The 20574-nt window shown below is 37.9% G+C and overlaps 1 protein-coding gene across 2 annotated transcripts in view; it reads left to right on the top strand.

Annotated features, from left to right (window-relative positions):
* The window catches only part of SUGCT (succinyl-CoA:glutarate-CoA transferase), a 746309-nt gene that overhangs the window by 308671 nt on the left and 417064 nt on the right, over window positions 1-20574 (top strand). For both annotated transcript variants that reach the window (XM_003268972.3, XM_012496977.2), the window contains exon 11: window positions 8855-8952. In XM_003268972.3, the coding sequence (XP_003269020.2) occupies window positions 8855-8952 (98 nt within the window). The remainder of the gene's footprint in view (window positions 1-8854; window positions 8953-20574) is intronic.

Here is a 20574-nt window from a genome sequence, read left to right as displayed (position 1 = left end):
CTGTACTTGATGTTTAATTATCAAGACTTTGGTGTTTTGTTTTAATTTTAGAACTTAGGTATCTGTTCATTTTTTGTAGTTTTAATCCAAGGAATAGAATCTCATTTTTATTTTTATTTTTCTTAAATATATCCAAAAGCCTTATCTGTTAAGGATTTTTTTCTTTTTTTTGAGAGACAATCAGTTTTTATACTAATTTTACCATGAGCTTTCAGTGTTATTAAAGATGACTATGAGGGCCTGGCACGGTGGCTCACGCCTGCAATCCCAGCACTTGAGAGGCCGAGGTGGGCAGATTGCCTGAGCTCAGGAGTTCTCGACCAGCCTGAGCAACATGATGAAACCCTGTCTCTACTAAAATACAAACAATTAGCCAGGTGTGACGGCTGTGTGCCTGTAGTCCCAGCTACTCAGCTGAGGCAAGAGAATTGCTTGAACCCGGGAGGCGGAGGTTGCAGTGAGCCGAGATCGCGCCGCTGCACTCAAGCCTGGGCGACAGAGGGAGACTGTCTCAAAAAAAAAAAGAGATGCCTATGAAATCCTGAATCTCATTTACTGTAGTTAACTTATTATGTACAAAAATTATTTATTACTGTGCGTCTTTTGTATGAGAAGTTAGGGAGCAGAGCTAAAAACCACAGCAAAGGGATGGGGAGGACCATGGAGAAGGTAACAAATGGAGATAGTTCTGATTGCAGGAAGGGCTGAAACATCTGAGGTGGGAAGAGGGGAGCCTTTTAAATGGTGACTCTGAGTAAGTGTAGGGAAAATCGATTCAAACATTTGATCTGGGATCAAAGAATCTTTATTATGAACGGTCAATGTTAAAAATATGAAACATACGGAAGCTGTTGCCTGTGAAGTCATTTGCGTACTCTAACTGCAGAGATGTATAAGCCAGTTCATTGCTATAAACGAGTACAGATTTTCTTCCTGGGCCATATGTTTTGGAGTTTTCTTTCTCCAGAAAGTGGTGGGGTTGGGGGTGGGAGGACCTGGCAGTGAAAATTACTGCTTGACATACTCTTTAGGTTTGAAAATAACTGTACTGAATTCTTTGTATTTTTGATTCATTACTGCTGATCAAGTTAACACTTTTGAACTTCCTCATAAATATCCATAAGAACAGTTTTCAACAAAGGTTCTTATTTCAAAGCAGAATATTTGCCAGAAGTTTTAATACTGAAATATGACTTATTGTTATGGTGTGTTATAACACATTGCTTATAAAGGAGACTGTCAGAGGGCCTTAGGAATGGCACCCTTGACCTTGATTTTCCCATATGAGAGTTAGAAATGATAATCCCTGTTATGAGCCATTAATCCAATGTCCATAAAACTCTTTGAGATTCTCAGAAGATTTATGTGTACAGGATTCTTGAGTTATTTACATTATTAGCTAGGCATACTGTGTGAATGTTGCAATCTGATTGACTTTTTCAAATCTTTGTAATTACACCCTCACATGTAAACTTGTCCTAAACACCTTCTTACCTAAGAAAAATCATCTGTTCCTCCACTCTGATGCAAGGTTTTCTTCCCTTCCCAGTTATGTGTAGTGTGTGGATTTCTTCTAACCATTTTTTTTACTCATATTTATTTATTACTGAGAGCCTTGTTATTCAAACTGGGCTTATAGAAGATGGGGTTCCCCGTTCTTCACAGTGAGCCCCTCAAAACTGTTCTTTTGTCAAGTACACTCCATCAGGAAAGATGGGACAGCTTTAGTTCCTGGGGAGAAATGTGGCAGCATTGTCTGTGACAAACGAATGGAGTTGACTTATGCCTGGTCTCTTTCCAAAATAGAATTGATATAGTGGTTGATTGATAATTCTTGGGGAGGAGCTGTATTAGCGAGCTTTCATTGTAAGGAGTTGGAGTGGGAGCAAGAATATTGGGTTCAAGTCTGAGGTTCCAGAAAATCTTGTGTATAAAGTGAACCTTGTTCATAATAAGTCCTACTTAATGTTCCTTACCATGATACAGCAGAGTATGAAAGTGAGCATATGTAAGCTATTTTAAGCTGATGGATGCCACCCCTGATGGGGTATTCCTATATGAAATATTGAATATTGACATCCTTTTGAAAGTAATGTAGATTGAAGGCTTCTTTTATTGGAGAGACTATACATTGGTTCTCAATGTAGTGTGCATAGGAATGTCCTTTAGCTCCATTCCCAAAGATTTTACTTTAGTATGTCTGGGGTGAGGTAGAGGAAACTTCAGTTTTAAGAAGGACTGTAGGTGATTTTGGAGCAGGTTTTTAGACCGCCTGTTCCAAAATATAATATATCCAAGGTATAATGTTTAAGACCTACTGTAAGTCTTGTTAGTAGGTAGGTGAACTCTGTCAAGGTCCTTAATCTTTACTAAGCATCTGTTTTCCTATGTATAAAATGAAGATTATAATACGTAATTATACTTATATACAACTTAGGGGTTTGGAAAGTGTTAGAGAAGTGAAGCACTTAGAATAGGCCTTGCTCATATGCACTTAATAAATGACATCTATGAAAATTAGATGTGAAGATTCTGGTTCTGAGGAGGAAAGAGTAAATACACTTTTCCCACTTACCCTGAGCACGGTGATCATACCTGGACAGATTGCATGAATCCATGAAGCATGTATTAAAAGACTTTGAAAAGTAAATAGTAAGAGATTTAGGGGAGAACACCCGAATTTGAAGTACCTCTAACTGGCAGTCAACTTAACCAGCTTTTCCCTCCAGTTATTCCTTCACTTGGGTATAATTGAACCTGAAACCTGGAAGTGAGCACCAGGCAATACAGCAGATATCCAGGAAATGTTCTTTATTCCTGGTGCAAAGAACACGAAAACGTGAGCTGTAATGTCAGAGAGAATGTGGAAATAGTTTGTTTTCCCCTCCTTTCCATTTTCTTATGCCCCAGACCCCAAGTAATCCTGTATTGTAAACAGCAGATGAGCAGGAGCCAACTCTGAGAAAGAAGAACTTTCTTCATTGCTGAGCTGTGATCCCAAAGAAAGGAGTGAGTCCCTGTTGCTTTTTTCCCCTCTATCCTCCCATTGCATGGCCTCTGCCCTGGAACCATGCTGGGGAGTGGGATAACTAAAGCAGGAGCCCCAGGCAACTGGAAAACGCTAGAGAGATTGCAGAGAGAAGATCTTGACAAAGCAATCCTTGATGTTGTTTATGAACTCTTGGGATCACCCCTTACTTGCATGTGCACTAATTTGATCCTAATCAGCATACCAAAGATGATAGGAACTGAATTAATAAATAGACAACTGCCCAGGTTGTCATATGACCATTAGGTTTGGCACTTACTAGTGAGATTAAAATAACACTGCAAAGGCTTTGAAAACTTAACATGAGAATCAAAGCACACAGCAGGTGGGTTAGAAATGGCAGCCTGGATGTAACCGGGTCAATTGTCTGCTAAATCAGCAAGAGTAAAAATTCTCCTTAGAATTTAAACAAGACCCAGTGGCTCATAATATAATGTTCAAAATGTCCAGGATACAATCCATTATTACTCAGCATATGAAGAACCAGAACTTGTGTGAGAAAAGGCCATCAATGCCAATGCAAAGAAGACGCAGATGTTGGAATTAACTTACAAAGATGTTTACGTAGCTATTATAACAACGCTCTAAAAAGCATCACAAACACTGTTTAAATAAATGGGATATAGAAATATTCAGCAAAGAAATACAAGATATGAAGAAGAACCAAAGGGAAAATTAAAAACTTAAAAGTATAATAACCAAGAAAAAAATTACACCTCACTGGTTGACCTCAATAGTGCAATGAAGATGATAAGGAACTTAAAGATAGATCAATAGAAATTATTCAATCTGAACAATAGAGAGAACAAAAGATAGCTTCTTCCTACTCAAAACAAGAAATAACAGATCCTCAGGAACCTGTTCAACAATAACAAAAAGTCCAATATTTATGTCATTGTAGTCCCAGAATGAGGGGAGAAAGTGTACGTGCTGAAAAAATATTTGAAGAAATAACAATTGTATATATACCAAATTTGGTAAAAGTTAAATGCCCTTAGATTTAATAATTTCAGCAAACCATAAATGGGATAAACTGAAAAAAATCTATGCGTGAATACCTAATGTATCCCTTAACAACAGGTGTATGTCCTGAGAAATGTGTCAGTTGGTGGTGGCATGTGAATATCATAGAGTGTACTTACACAAACCTAGATGGTATAGCCTGCTACACTCATAGGCTGTATGGGATAGCCTATTCCTCCTAGGCTATAAATCTGTACAGCATGTACATGTTACTGCACTCAATACTGTAGGCAATTGTAACACAATGGATACACAAAAATCATCCAGAAAAACACCCATAGGGGAAAAAATGTATTATCTATGGGGGAACAGTGACTCAATTAACTGCATATTTTTTTGTCAGAAATTAATGCTAGCGAAGAAGTGGCACAACATGTTTAAAAGGCTGAAAGGAAAGAATTGCCAACCTAGATTTCAATATCCAGTCGAAGTATCCTTAAGAAATGAAGGTTAAATAAAGACATTCTGTATAAAGGAAAACTAAGGGAATTTGTAGCCAGCTGACTTGCCCTGAAACAATTTTTCCAGGAAGTTTTTCATTTACAGAAGGTAAATGTTGTCAGAAGGGAACTGGAAACATCAGAAATGAAGGAAAAGCAACATAAATAGTAAATATCTGGGTGAATATAATGGTCTATTCTTTTCCTAGTGAATTCTTTGAAATATTTGATGGGTGAAAGCAAAGATTAAGATACTGTCTGATGGGATTTTCAGTGTATGTAGATCGAACATACAGAAAAATACAACATAAAATGGGGAGAGTAAAGGGATTATATTGTAGTAAGTTTGCTATATTCCACTTGAAGTGGTAAAATTTTGATTCTAACTACAATGTGAAAAGTATATGCATTATGATCCCCTAAGCAATCATTAAATATCTTTCATTAAACATCTATGCAAAAATATAGCCAAAATCAAAATAGGTAAATGTAATAATAACAACTCTAAAGAAGACCAGAAAGCAAAACAGGAATAAACAGAAAAAAGAATAAACTGGTAGCTCTAAGTCATTCAAAAATATCAATAACATTAAATGTGAGTCATCTAAATATATGAATTAAAAGAAGTTGTCCGGAAAAAAATGACCCAACTCTATAGCTGTCCAATTCATATTTGAAATTCACTTCAAATATAATGATACTGTTTATTAAAGTAAGAGGATGGAAAAATATACAAACACAAACAAAAGAGGCAAACACTAATGAAAAGAAAGCTGGAGCGGGGCTATATTAACTATAGACTGGTTTTTGTCATCTCAGAAAATTTGTTTGCAGCAAATTCTTGTGCAAATACTTATTTAACATCTGTACTGGCAGAAGGAAGATCAGATGATCTGAATTTGTTGAGAAATTGTGAAACTTCACATTTCACGAGAGATGTTGCCTTTTCCTTTATCTAAAAACTAGATTCCAGTAGTTCTTATGCTACAAGTGATTCTCTGTTTCTGCACCTTCCTGCATATGCAAAGATCTTTTATTTCAGTACTAAGTTATCATATTTTCTATTATACTGGGTGCCATTTTAAATGGCAATTAAACTTAACATGTGTTGTATCAGTAATGCACATAAAGTGATGGTGGTGTATATGAAGATTATGACTTACAGGCAGTGACAACTCTTTATAATGTTCTCCTGACAAACAGCTCTTTCAAGAGGCCATATAGCTTTTAAGAAGCAACTATATTTATATTTTATTTATTTATTTATTTATTTTTATGAGATAGAGTCTTGCTCTATTGCCCAGACTGGAGTGTAGTGGCATGATCTCGGCTCACTGCAACCTCTGCCTCCTGGTTTCAAGTGATTCTTGTGCCTCAGCCTCCTGAGTAGCTGGGATTACAGGCACCCACCGTTATGCCCGACTAATTTTTGTATTTTTAGTAGAGATGGGGTTTTACCATGTTGGCCAGGTTGGTCTCCAACTCTTGACCTCAGGTGATCCACCCGCCTTGGCCTCCCAAAAGTGCTGGGATTATAGGCGTGAGCCACCGCCCCTGGCTGCAACTAAAAAGTGAGTTTAGACATAATGGAATAAGGTATATGCATAGAATAATGTCTGAAATATCATACACCTGAAAGTGTTCACATTGTTTATCTGTGAGCTTGTCAGTTGAAGAATGTGTTGTCAGCATTTGGGCTATATCAGTGAACAAAACATTTAAACTATTTTGACTTTGTGAAGCTTACATTTTAGCAGGGCAGACAGATATGGAGTAATAAACATAATAAATATGTTAGGCGATAAATATTATGGGAAAAAATGGGCAAGGGAAGAGGGAATCAGGGGAGTCAGTGTTGTGTGGGGTGGGGTGGCCTGTGATGGGGGTAGGGTAATCAGGGTAGTTGCATTAAGAAGTTGAATTTGAGCCGACTCAACCAAGGAAAGGAGGAGCTAGCCAACTAGATGTCTGGTGGAAGATGTTCCAAGCAAAGTAATAACTATTTTAAAACTCCTGAGGCTGAAGTGGGATAGACATGTTCCTGGTCCAGCAAGAAGATGAAATGGCTGCAGCAATGAGCAAGGGAGGAGAGCATGGTAAGAGGTGATGTTAGAGAGGTAATAGTGCCATATCGTGTAGAACCTTTCAGACTCTTAAGGATTTTGGTTTTTGCTTTAAGGGGAACATTAGATGATAGGCATGTTAAAACACTTGCAGTTTTTATTATCATGGGTCTTCATTATTTTTTCTCTTCTTCTTAGAAAATGTTTGCTACTCAGTTTATGGTGTTTTGTTACTTTCTTTTTTTTTTGTTTTTGCCAATGTCTCTTCATTTTTTTGCGGAGCCCTTCCTCCTTTCTTTTTTGTACCAATATATGCTTTTTAAATTTTTCTGGCCAGACTCTGTGGCTCATGCCTGTAATCCAAGCACTTTGGGAGGCTGAAGTGGGCGGATCATTTGAGGTCAGGAGTTCGAGACAAGCCTGACCAACATGGTAAAACCTTGTCTCTACTAAAAATACAGAAAAATTAGCTGGGCATGATGGCGCACATGCCTGTAATTGCAGCTACTCAGGAGGCTGAGGCAGGAGAATACCTTGAACCTGGGAGGTGGAGGTTGCACTGAGCTGAGATCATGCCCCTGCACTGCAGCCTAGGCAACAGTGTGAGACTGTCTCAAAAAAAAAAAAAAAATGTCTTTTGGGGGAAACAGTACCTAGTTGGAATACTTCACATTTATTTAGTGCTTAGTATGTCAAGCATTTTCATGTACATTGTTTTATTTTATCCCAGGCAGCACTCTTTTTTAATTTAAGCTCCAGAATAATAGTTATGATCACAGTCCTTGAAGCTGTCTCTCGAAGCATTTTGAATGTTAGCTGGCATAGCTGAAGATGGAAGGATTATTACTTTGGCCAACAATTTCACACCATCTTTGAAACAGAAAAGAGTTCCAATAAGTCAAATACAGAGGACACATGGGCATTCCCATTACCCTTAAGTGTGGTCACTGTGTAATTTTTTGTTGCTGATGGTGCTTTTTGGGTGAGGCCAGGTTTGTAAATTTAACCTGTGACTTAGTGAAGACACTTGCTTTTTTCTTGGAATGACTTATTCACTCTTACGGAGGGAGGGTGTCTAACTGCTAGACGAGGCTTGAGGCCAATTCTTGGATTAGGTGTTGTGACAGGGAGGTTTCTAGAAAGGGTGCTGTATGTGGTGTTGGTTTTTAAAATCCAGGAGAATAATGCTGTCTTTATTATTTCTAAAGGAAATAAATGAAACGTGAAAGAAAAATTACACCACTGAGATGGTCTCTTTACTCAAGGGAATCTTCTTCACTTCTCTGTCCTTTGTAAGATGATTAATAGATAGATTTTATTTAAACTGTGGAAAATAAATGAAACCATTAAATATTTATATTGAAAGCAAATATATTAATAAAGGCAATGAAGCTTTCTGTAGGCCGCATGGCCTGCCCCCAGGCTGTAAATGCTCCTTGTGACTTTCCAACACAACTGCCAAGCACTGCCTCTGCACAGTCTTTGTAAAACTTTTCCATTCCAAATCCACTTGATACTTTCATTATGGTCTTGTTAAGGTTGAACGTTGTCCAAAGGGACTTGCAAGATAGATTTTCCCCTTATTGAGGAGGAGCAAAAGAGGAAATCTATAAAAGCATTTCTAGTTGGTATTACTTCAGGGAGATATATTAATAAAAAATAGTGATACTTCTATAGGAAGAAGGTGTTTTAATTTGCTATTGTTTAAATGGTGAGAATTTGGGTAAATGTATTTGCTTTTACTTTATTTTAGCAGCTTTTAGAACATTCTGCATAGGACAACCTGGGAAGATCACAGTATTTTATTTACATGTTGAATAAATAAGTGAATATATCTACAAGGTACATGGTTGACTGTATGCAAGATACATGTAGATATGCACTTATGATACTGGTTTTTAAAATGTGGTCCATTTTACCCAGTTTAGCATCTCTCTCCCTATTTCCTCTAAACAAGATTTTTTTCTATGGGGATCTGATAACATGTTTCCTGTATTCTCATATTTGGCATAAGACTTATGGGGAACTTTTGCTGGTCTCCTATATGTAAGAATATTTGCTTAAATATAGTAAAAGCCTCTTATGAATGACAAACCCTTTCACCAGCATGTTCCATCCTAATCGTGTGCTTGTTCCCTCCATATGTCCTTGTTGAGGGGCATAAAGACCAGCAAGGAATGTTGTTGAGAAGGGAGAGATAGGACCTGAACACTAGCACCCACAGGCAGGTACAAGAACAACCTACTTCTTATACTTGAAAATTATTTTTTTCCTTTTAGATCTTGGATCTGCCTGAGTTGATTGATGACTCCAAGTATAAAACTAACCACCTTCGGGTACACAATAGAAAAGAGCTTATTAAAATATTATCTGAACGGTAAGTTTGGATCTTGTATTCATCCATTTAAGAATTAATATGTGATAAGCATTTATCTGGTGTTTTGTGTGTTTTTTTCTTGGCTTATTTGAGATCAATTTGTAATTCTTTTCCATTTTACAAAACTGGCTGGTGGAGAGATTTTAAAGCTGTGGGGTTTTTTTGTTTGTTTGTTTAGAAGCACTTGAACACATTTTATGTTTTGTTAAGTACTGAGTCATAACAATGATATAAATAAGAAAGTCACTATGACTTGAATTTGGTTGTTTCTCTGTGTCCTGTACCTGTTTGGGTTTAGTTTATCATAAATACAACAACAACAATAATAATTTAACATTATTTCATACTTTCACTTTGTTAAATGCTTTAGATACATTGTCTTGTTTAATCCTCATAATCATCCTGTGAGGTAAGTTCTGTTATTTCCATTTTACACGTAAGGAAAGCAAGGCAAAGAGAGGTGAAATCAAGAGTTGGTTTGCATTTCTGAGCCACTCCTGTGAATCATGATGTTATTTCTGGATCATTGCAGATGCCACATTGAGTTATGGGTCATAAAAGATTAATGTTAATTAAGTAGAATATTTTATTTCCAAATTTTTCCATTAATGTCAGGTTTTTTTTTGTAATACCTGTACCAATTTTTCAAGTTTGTCTGAAAAAAAGTAATTATTCTTACTGTTTCATGTCAGTTTCACTTTTTGTTTGCCTTTACATGTCTTCTGAATCTGTACAAATAGGGTTTGTGGCTTTTGTGGATCTAAATGCCCACATGAACTTTTCTTTTATATTGAAAATTTGCTCTTATCATGCCAATAAATTAGGTAATTTTGTTTAAATACCATATCTAGTCTTTTGAAAAGGCTCATGTGTTTCTATATAGTATACATCAAAGTTATAAGAACTAAAATTCTGCTGTTTTTATTTTTGTTGTCTTTGTATTTGGGGATGTCTGCAGGAATATCTGAATCAACATTCATCTACCTATTTTCTCTTTCCTGGATTTGAAATACTTTTGTAACTTTAAACACTTTTGTAATTTTAAACACTGCCTGTATCTTTTCCATGTGCCAAATGCTGTTCATATCAATAGGGACTGTGTGTTGTTGGACTGACAGACACAGAATGGGGGATGGAGAACTGGGTGCCCTTTTCTGGTCCCTAGTTAAATATAACTCTGATTGTACTGCGAAGCCCCAGAGCCCTCAATGATTAACTTTTCTCCACATGAGAATTGCCCATTTATTTCTTCTTTTTGCCTCTATGCCTCTCAAGCATTTCTAATTCATATAATTAATTGATAAAGCTTTTTCCTTTCACACTGTGGTTACCAAGTTTCAATAATAGCCACTTGTGAGAACCTTATCAGAAGCTCTTTGATAATCTGAATAAATCATGACCATGCTGCGAGAAGAGTAGATCCCAAGAAAAATATGATACCTAGATTCGTTTCCTATGTTTTAAAACTTTTATTCCTTGCTAAATTCTGTTATAGAGTTCAACTGTGGAATGAGTTTTAGTAGCATCTGTAACATACTCATTTCCATTTTCCCTCTTTGGGGTGAATTGTATAATCTGCAACCTTCTTCTTTCTGTTCTTTTATACACAGAAGTAGAAGTTTCAGCATTTTGGTATCTATAAGTTTGTTATATTTTTATTCAGACTTAACAATAAGTAAGGAATCAACCTGCAAGGAAGAGACTGGGCTGGGCGGGGGTAGTCCTAGGAGAGGAAATTTCATAAGGAGGTCACATCATCATTGGTACTGCTGTTAAAACACAGACCACAGATAGAGAGCCCTTGGCTGCTTGCAGGCTAGCTTTTGTGCTCTCTTCTACTAGTGCGCTGACATTTTTTGATACCTTCTTACGGGTTGCAGTTCTCCAAGTCTCTTCTAGCACGTCTCTTCTCCTCCACGGTAGTTCAAATAGTGATGACCTGGGAAGATTAGAATTAGAATATTGATTCATTCCAGTTTATAAACTTATCATTTATTTTTCCAAACAAATATCACTGGAATCATTAGTACTGCTTAGTGCTTGGCTTTGAGAAGTCTCTTAAAATTTGTCATTTTCATTATATGATTCTGTGTTTTTTCAGTATTCAAAAATATTAGTGGTGCTTCATAAATTACATGATTAGACATAGCCTCCAGCCTGGCATGCAGTGTCTTCCATAATCTGACATCACCTTTCCTGTCCACTCTTCTTCTTACATGTTTCCAAAGGACGCCCCTGCTATAGTCACCCTCCCAATTAGTTCAGTTTCCTCTCTGAAATGCTTCTCAGAATTACCACTATTCTGAAACTTAGTCATGCGTCAAGGCCAGTTCTAGAAGCCTCTGTTCCCAGTCAGATGTTGGCACCTTTAGGAAAGAACATTGTCCTTTTTGTGCCTTGTCCGTTGCCATTGCCAAACAGAAGTACAATCAATGTTAGTTGTCATTATGAATGATACTGCTCTAGAGCCTTCTCAACATTCTCGTCTTGCTCAGCACACGCATTACACAGCCACCTCAGAACTTGCAGGCATTTTATTTCCTGACAAAAGTGTTACATTAGCTCACAGCCACAAAAAAGGAGCCAGGGAGAAAGGAAGGAATGGAACCAGCCTTTGGTGGCTGCCAAGTACATGCCAGATAAGTGTTATTATTCCCACTTGATATGAAAATTCTGACATTTAGGGAGGTGGTCTCCAGGTCAGGCACATAGTGAATAGTTAGAAATGGGATTCAAAAGCTACACCTTTTTCATCTCTCATATTGCCTCCCTGAAGTGGCATATGAAATATGACTGTGTCCTTGTTTGTTTATGCGCTCAATAAATATTTGTTGAGCACTAACTGTGTAGTAGGAACTGTTGCAAGCGTTGGGGATAGAGAAGTGAATGAAACAGACAAAGTGTATCCATGAAAAATAATGCAGGCCAGGACAAGGAAGAATGCCAGAAGTTAAGTGTGAAGCTGGGTTTTTCATTTAGCCTGGTCACAGAGGGCTTCTCTGTGAAAGTGACATTTGAGCAGAAGCTTGCAAGAAATGAGAGAAAATGTCTGAGGGAGGCTGGCAGGCATCTGGGAGATGCATTCCAGGAAGAGTTTATGGAGTAAGTCAGAGAACAGTGTGCTTGGATCTGGGGGAGCAAGAGAAGAGGGGTGTTAGGTTGGTTCAGAGAGAGTGGGAGCCCATGGCAGGCGGATCATGTCGTGAAATCATGAAAGCCTTTATGACAAAGTAGTTTCTTAAACTTGTGAAATAAAGGATTTTTTTTTTCTGGCCATAAAAGGGATTTGCTTATTGCAACTTTTTTCTCTCTAACTTGAAGAGAGAGCGTCAAGGGAGGGAGTGCTCTACCTAGTAGGGAAGAGGTCAAAGCATTTCAGCAACATGGAGTCAGGAAGACCCCGTTTCTCACCTGGAGAGACCAGAGGGCCAGGTTAAAATGGTCTATGCTTCTCCTCCATTTATTCAGTCTCTTACATATTCAACAAGCATTTCTCGAACACCTACTATGTGCCATGAACTGTTCTGAGCACTAGGGATATAGCAGTAAAATACAGTCAAGAATCCCTGCCCTCCTGAATTTTCATTTGGTAACCATTGCAGACTTTCTAGAAGACGTACTTCTTTTTGGTAGTGGTTGTTTTTGAACTATTACTTAACACATTTGTTTCGGTAAGCCTAAGAAGTTAGTTTTCCATATTTTTCATAATAACCACTTTAAAAAATTTTTTCTTTTGCAAAAGTATTGCAGTTATAGGCTATGCCTGTTACTCATTTGTTGTACTTTTTCAACATGTTGATATACATGCTCCAACTTTTAAAATGTGGTTTGCCAGTCATTTCCATAGTAAAACATATTTTTAGTAACAGTACCCACTCACAAATAATCAACTTTACCATATGAGTCTATCGTGTTTTTGCCTGTTGTCTTCTATTAAAACTTACATCACAAGTACTTTCCTTCAATACTTATAGACACTTTCCTTGCCTGATATTTTTATTTTAGAAAATCTTTAAAACATGTAAAAATGTGGAGGGATTCATGAATTTGCACTGCAGATAACTTTAAAAACAAACTCTAGAAATGATGAACTCACTGTGTTTATTTTAAAAAGGTTTCTCATCCTTTACACCCAATTTGAAGACAGTGAAAACAGAAGCATTTATGGATTTTTACAAAGTCGGCTCTTGTAAATATACACGTGAATTTCCTATTGTGTTTCAAAATCTTCCTTCCAAAGTATTTTCCCTAAGCAATTTTTGAGTACTTCCCTCCCTGTCCCTTGTAAACCTTCATTTATATTTTTTAGAATCAGGTGATTCTGCTATGAAAAGTCCAGGCTTTTTTGAAAGTACCTACCAGAGTTGTCAGTCACTTACTTCAGTTCTCTGTTATTCTTGCTAAGTACAGTTTGAAGCTACTCTCTGAGGGCGATCAGCCTCACTCAGGACGGCAGCTGCCTGTTTTGGTCATCAGCTGCGTTTTCCACAGCCAGCACACACAATTCCCCTCAAATGCTCTCAGGTGTTACTATTCCCCAACCAGGGCTGTGAGCAAGTCTTTTTTATTAATCTAAAGGTAGAAGACTTTCCCCTGGAGTTTGTGATTTTGTCCCGGGTGTTGCAGAAAGTATGTTTACCCAGCTGCTAACATTGAAAACTAGGTAAAACTCAATCATGTTAAAAATCCCTAGCTAAAACAGAAGAGGAGATATAATGGAGACTAATCCAGTGCCAGATAAAACAATCCCCTTCTTTGCAATGCTAAGGAGCAACAAACTCTTAAACCTGTGCTACTCACACACCAGATCAGCATTTTTGCAATAGTTAGGACCCCAAGAGAGACATTGCAAGTTGTGAATTGAAACTAGGAAGAGAGGGATAAAGATGATGTATTAGTGTTTGGGGAGAAATAATAGGAAGACATGAAATGAGGATGAAGAAGAGAATTGATGGAGAAAATAGACATAAAATTTATTTTATTCCCTCTCTCTTCCTCTCTTCACCAACATTTATTGGCCACTGCCTGTGTACCCTTGTCCTGCAGAATAACAGAGCTGAAAGATGAAGCCTGGGCTTTTAAGGAGTTCATGGTCTGATTAGGAAAATAAACACAGAAAGCATTTATTTAAGTAGAGTGTGGGAATTACCTGGGTAATCATATGCAGAGTGGATGGGGAGCCCAGAGAAGGAGGAACTCCTTTAATCTGGGAAATCAGGAAAGGCTTCCTGGAGATGGTGCCATCTAAGATAAATCTTGAAGGACAAACAGAATTAGGCAGGTGAAGAAAAAAGTTCAAAGAAGGAAATATTGATGTGAATGTACTTTTGTAGCATGAAAATAAAATCATGGCAGAAGAAAAAAAGTACAGATGGTCCCCAACTTATAATTTTGTTTGACTTACAATTTTTTTAATTTACCATGTGGTAAAGTGATACACATTCATTAGAAACTGTACTGTGAGCCTGGACAACATAGCAAGACCCTATGTTGCTACAAAAATTAAAATTAAAAATTTAACTGGCCCTGGTGGCATGCGCCTATAGTCCCAGCTACTTTGGGAAAGAAATCATCCTGTGAATTTGGATCTTTTTCCAGGGTAGCCATATATGCAGCAAAATACTCTGTTGCGATGCTGTGCGGCAGTAGTGAGCTGCAGCTCTCAGTCAGTTTGGTGGGTTAGGTGTATTAAATGCATTTTCGACTTACGGTATTTACAGTTTAATGATAGTTTTATTGGAACATAACACCTTCATAAGTTAAGGATTATCTGTAGTTTGGAGAGAAGCAGATGACAACTTTTCAGCTGCTTGTGGAAAAATGTTACGTATGTAAAGCAAGTATATGTCACTTTAGTCCTAGTGAAGGCATTTGTAAATGTTGTTTACATTATGTCATCAAAAATAAAACTAACAGCATTAGATAAGTTCACCTTTAAAAATACTATGGCAATTCCTTTAGTAAAATAAATAGTTTTGGTTTTGAATGATTTGTTTTTTTTCTTAAATTAAGTTTTTGATTTTTAATTGTCTATTTACTTATTTTCAGAGTTTACTGCATTGTGGAGTTAAATGCCCTATATCAGGGCCTTTTAACAGAGGTGCCAAACAAGTATTTGTTGAATTGAATCAAGCATTTAGGCTGGGTGCGGTGGCTGGCCGGGCACAGTGGTTCATGCCTGTAATCCTAGCACTCTGGGAGGCTGAGGCGGGCAGATCACCTGAGGTCAGGAGTTCGAGACCAGCCTGGCCAACATGGTGAAACCCTGTCTCTTCTAAAAATCCAAAAATTAGCTGGATATGGTGGCACACACCTGTTATCCCAGCTACTTGAGAGGCCGAGGAAGGAGAATTGCTTGAACCGAGGAGGCGGAGGTTGCAGTGAGCTGAGATCACGCCACCACACTCCAGCCTGGGTGACAGAGCAAGACTCTGTCTCAAAAAGAAAAAAAAAAAGGTTTATTACTTTCCTCTAATTTGATTATTTTCAAAATTTGATATCAAATTATTTTGAATAGATTTATACAAAATATTGGAGAATTGGACCTGGAACATTTCTTGGCTCTTGATGGAGCAATTGTAACTTCAAAGGTCCCTATACTGAATGTCACTGAAAAAACTGACATCTTGGCACTATTAAGCCAATATGACCATTTCACTGCCCTGGCTAGGTCTTTCTGGGGCTCTCTACACCTTTCAAAAAAAAAAAAAAACTTTTTTTTTTGAGACAAGGTCTCACTCTGTCACCCAGGCTAGCGTGCGGTAGTGTGATCATACTTCACTTTAGCCTTGAATTCCTAGGCTCAAGTAATCCTCCTGCTTCAGTCTCCCAAGTAGCTAAGACTACAGGTGCAAGCCACCATGCCTGCCTAATTTAAAATATAAATTTTTTAAAAAAGATGGTTGGTGGGTGGGGTAGTGGGGTTTCCCTATGTTGCTTTGGCTGTTCTTGAACTCCTGGCCTCAGATAATCCTCCTGCTTCAATCTCCCAAAGTGCTGGGATTATAGGGCTGAGTCACTATGCTTGGCTTCTATAGCTTGAAGGATAAAGTTCAAACCGTTTTACCTGAACACATGCACCTCCCACCTTGTCAGCCTTGCCTGGGTCACACAGAGCCCAGTGCTACTACTTTTAATGTGGCCTAATCTTTCAGTCCTCCATGTTTCCCCATATGCTCATTACTTGACACTCAAATGATGGAGCTTCTTCATCTCACTACCCGCTATCAGTCCTTTAAAATAAGCACAGGTTTTAGGAGCCCTGGCCTCGCTAGTCTGTTCCAAGCAGCCCCTCCTGTGACGCTGCATCACAGCATCTACCCCACTCAGCTGTCATCAGTCATTTACTTCTCTTCCTCCTTGACAAGTCAGTGAATTTCTTATGGCAGAGAATATGCCTTTTGGATTTTTATTTCTAGTGCCTATTTAGCACTCAGTAAATGTTCTCCCAGTTAGTGAACATGTGAAGCACTGGTGGGCAAGGTATCCAAGTATGGCAGAACTGACCAAAGGGAAAAAACAAGGATCCACAATGTCAGGTTCTACAAAACAGAAAAGAGCAGTGGTAGCTAGAAGTGAGGACTTTGAATGAACTAGAGAGCCTGTATCATGGTCATACAATATAAGAAGATCTGAATTTGAGATCCTAGTCTTTCAGTGATCAGCTTTGAGGTTCAGGTTCTCATATATTATACATGTAAAAATACCTACATCACAAAGAGGATTAAAAACCAGAACAGACGGGCCAGGCACGGTGGCTCATGCCTGTAATCCCAGCACTTTGGAAGGCTGAGGCAGGTGATCACGAGGTCAGGAGATCGAGACCATGCTGGCTAACATGGTGAAAACCCACCTCTACTAAAATACAAAAAACTAGCTGGGCATGGTGGTGCATGCCTGTAGTCCCAGCAACTTGGGAGGCTGAGGCAAGGGAATCGCTTGAACCTGGGAGGCGGAGGTTGCAGTGAGCCAAGATCGCGCCACTGCACTCCAGCCTGGCGACCGAGCAAGACTCTAAGAAAAAAAAAAGGCATGAAATCAGCCAGCACAGTTTGAGCGTGCAGCAGTACTCAGCCTATTTGAGGAAAATCTTTTTTAAAAAAGTTTTAATTTTTGGAGTACCTAGTGTATGTCTATAAATTTATGGGTAGCATGAGATATTTTGATACAGGCATGCAATGTATAATAATCACATCATTATAATGGGGGTATCCATCAGCCCACACATTTATCCTTTGTGTCTCAACAATCTAGTTATACTCTTTTAGTTATTTAAAAATGTACGATGAAATTATATTTTACTGTAGCTACTCTGTTGTGCTAGCAAATACTAGGTCTTATTCATTCTTTCTATTTTTGGGACCTATCTGAGGAAGATCTTAATCCTGGAAAAGCATAAACTTTAGTTACCCAATTGTTTGCTTTAGCAAGTTCTATATTAGTTTTAAATTCATGAACCTCATTTCTAAGGTTTTTTTTTCTTCCAAACTGTAATTATTATAAGACTCAACTTTCACAATTTGTGTTTACAAAGTTATTTTTAACTGCCAATCAAACATCCTAATAAGGATGATATAACTAGTATTATAGTAGCAATTTACTTCTACCAAAAGCAAAGCATGACATTTTCATTAGCCTCCTTGGCCTTTTTGTATGTGGATAAATAATGTGTTCAACTTTTTGAAAAAATAAAAATAGCTCATAGGACTTAGGAATACATTTTACTTTGTATTAATTTCCGAATTAAGACTATTAATAGTACTCATTTTCTTTTTTTTAACTGAAAGAGTACCTTAATAACCCCTATTCTATTCCCTTTCAAGAGACACTTGTTCTGCATTGTGGGTAATGAATTTAGAATTTGTGAACACTCCACTTGAGTTATTGCTTGCATTTGTGTCTGTACATTCATAAAGAATGAAACACTTTTTGTGTGTTCCTTAATTGCTACCCTGTGTTAATAGCCTCCACGAAAAGCTTCAGCCCATATCTTTAAGCACTTTAGTAAAATACACCCATGACTTCTCCTGTGCCATTTTTATGTGTATGTTTTTCACTGTTTTATTTGGTATCTCTAGCCTTCCTGAAAACTGTTGACTTTTCAGTTAAGTAATATCTGTAATTTCCTTATTTTTTATTTTCTCATATTTAATTTCTAACATCTGTGTCACCTTCCTTGGCCTTTCCCCCTTTCCTAAATCCTCAATTTTATTCCTCCTTCCTTCCTTTTTTGGCCTACCCCATCTTTCTGCCCCTACTCTGCTTTTCACACTTTGAACTGTTTTAAAATTAAACAATAAATGGGTATTATGTATTACAGTCTTAATTGGATTTCACTTATTTGCATGAAGGCTTTATTGAGCACAAGTTTTCTTAGAGAACAGGAAGGATTTTTATCAGTGGTTACCTATATAATACAATTTAGAAGGCATGGAAGGAACCTTTATTCCATGAAAGATAATTCTTCCTTACACATAGTTTGCTGATTTCAGAGGTTTTACAGTTAAAGATTTTGTGGGGGAGTGGGGGTGGGTTAAAATTATGTACACTCTTAAATTTCAAACAGTGCAGGGAGGGTTAAAGCTTGAACTCTGATTCCTTAGTGTAAATACATTTTCCCAGATCTTTGCCTCAGTTTAGATTTTAATGTGGAGAAAACAGAGGAATCATCCAAACACTGGCTGCCTAAGGTAAGTGAAGAGGGATGAAATGAGAAGCTGAGAGCAGTTAGGAGCCCCAGAGATGGCAAATTCCTGACGCATTTGCCAAGGGCTGAGAGGTTATGGAAGTGTCTTTTAAATCCGATGAATTCCACCTTTCCTTCAACCTGGCAACCATCCACTCTTCCATATCTACATGTTTTTAATATACATAGAGAAACTTATTGTTTTCACCCTCTGAAACTTTTTGTGTTGGTCTAATATTCTTTTTTCCATATGATCACATTTTAAAATCTCTTCTGCCAACTTTTTTTTTCTGACTTCTATTAACGTCTTATAAGGCTGCATTTCATAAGCTTTATATGTATCCTCAACCTACATATTTAGTTTATTGTAACCTCCTCCCAACCCCTCATAATTCTTTGAATCATATCATGGCATTCACTGTAGAGGGGCTAATTTGGATAAATGGATCTGACGTTTGGTGAGGGTCACATTTGTTTTCTTATGCATTCCTTGGCAGTGCTGCCATTATCAGCTAATAGATGGTCCCTTGTTAAATGTCTATATTTTATGTGGTACATTTTCTGAATGTTGGTTATTTGGAGATAGATTTAAGTGGCTGTGTTTTGTTACTATAAAATCAGCCTGGAGGGTAAGAGAAAGAAACATAGCTCTGGAAAGCATCCCTTTGGCTTAGAGAATGCAAAGGGAACCACTGCATCTCCAGGCAATCTCCTCGTGACCAAGGCTTTTTCCACCCTGTTAGGAGAATTCTTTGTAACTGAGAATCAAATGATGTCTTTAAGTGAGTCAGGATGGACTGGAATGTCATCTCAGTTTTTTTTTTTTTTTCCAAGAGGGCTATAAACCATTCCACACTACCTTTTAGGAGGAAGAATTAGGTGGTGGTTGTGGGATATTTATATGTTTGTATACGGAGGGGATGATGGTGGTGGGAGGGAGTCCAGTAAACTCTATTTCCCTGGATAAAACATTTAATACCCTCGTTTCTCCTTTGGAACTTAATATGTATTTTTAGATTTATAGAATGTTAGAGTCCTAAACACTTGGGGAGCTGGATAGAAGTTTGGATGTCATCAAATTTAACCCCTTCCTAAGTGTGAGAACTTAGAATTAACAGTATCGTGGGCCAAAGATCCCTTGAAACGTGGTGGAAGACTCCACAAGTCAATGCTAAAGGCCTTCTTTTTTGGGAGAGGGAAAGTACAGCTCTCCAGACTTTTCTGGCTGACCTTATTTCGCTCTTGACTTCGGAAATGGATGGAGAATCTGGAGTTTGACTGAGTCAAATCTGGTTTGCTCCTTGGACTCCCTGACTCATTCCTGTCCTGCCCAGTTTCCTGCTTGCCTTTGGGTCAGACTGAGTTCTGCTCTGTACTTTGCCCACTTGGGTTCTATTCTTATCTCCTCTTAGCTTTGGCTCTCCAGCATGGACTTTCCTTGAGTCTTTGATCTTGTATCAACTGATGTTTCTAGTAAGGGCCGACTCCACTTCTCTCCCAATGCTGACAGATGACATCCCTGCTGAGTCCTGATTTCCACCAGCTGTTTACCAGCTGCTTCTGGCCATCCTCACCTGGACAATCCGCAGTAGTTTTGGCATGTTCCTCACTGTTTCCATTGCCTGACGGTGCCTACCTTAGTTCTAGTTTATCATGTTTTCCCCAATTCACACAGCTCATTGATGACGCTCAGATTGCAGTCTTCTGATTATCAATGTCTTTTCCATAGCACTCACAGAATAATTGCTTATTCTCCTTTTCTCTAACTACACATTTTATGTTTACAATATTCCTGGCTAGGAAAAGAAACTAAGTGAACAGTCTCTCTGTCTCTCTCTCTCTCTGTCTCTCTCTCTGTCTTTCTCTCTCTGTCACACATACACAGAATCATATGTACACAACTTAAATCTCTAAGTTTGTAAATTTACATTTTCCTT

The sequence above is a fragment of the Nomascus leucogenys genome, chromosome 17 (assembly GCF_006542625.1).
Source record: "Nomascus leucogenys isolate Asia chromosome 17, Asia_NLE_v1, whole genome shotgun sequence".
In the NCBI taxonomy this organism is placed as follows: Eukaryota; Metazoa; Chordata; class Mammalia; order Primates; family Hylobatidae; genus Nomascus; species Nomascus leucogenys.
This window is presented reverse-complemented; position numbering and strand designations above follow the sequence as displayed.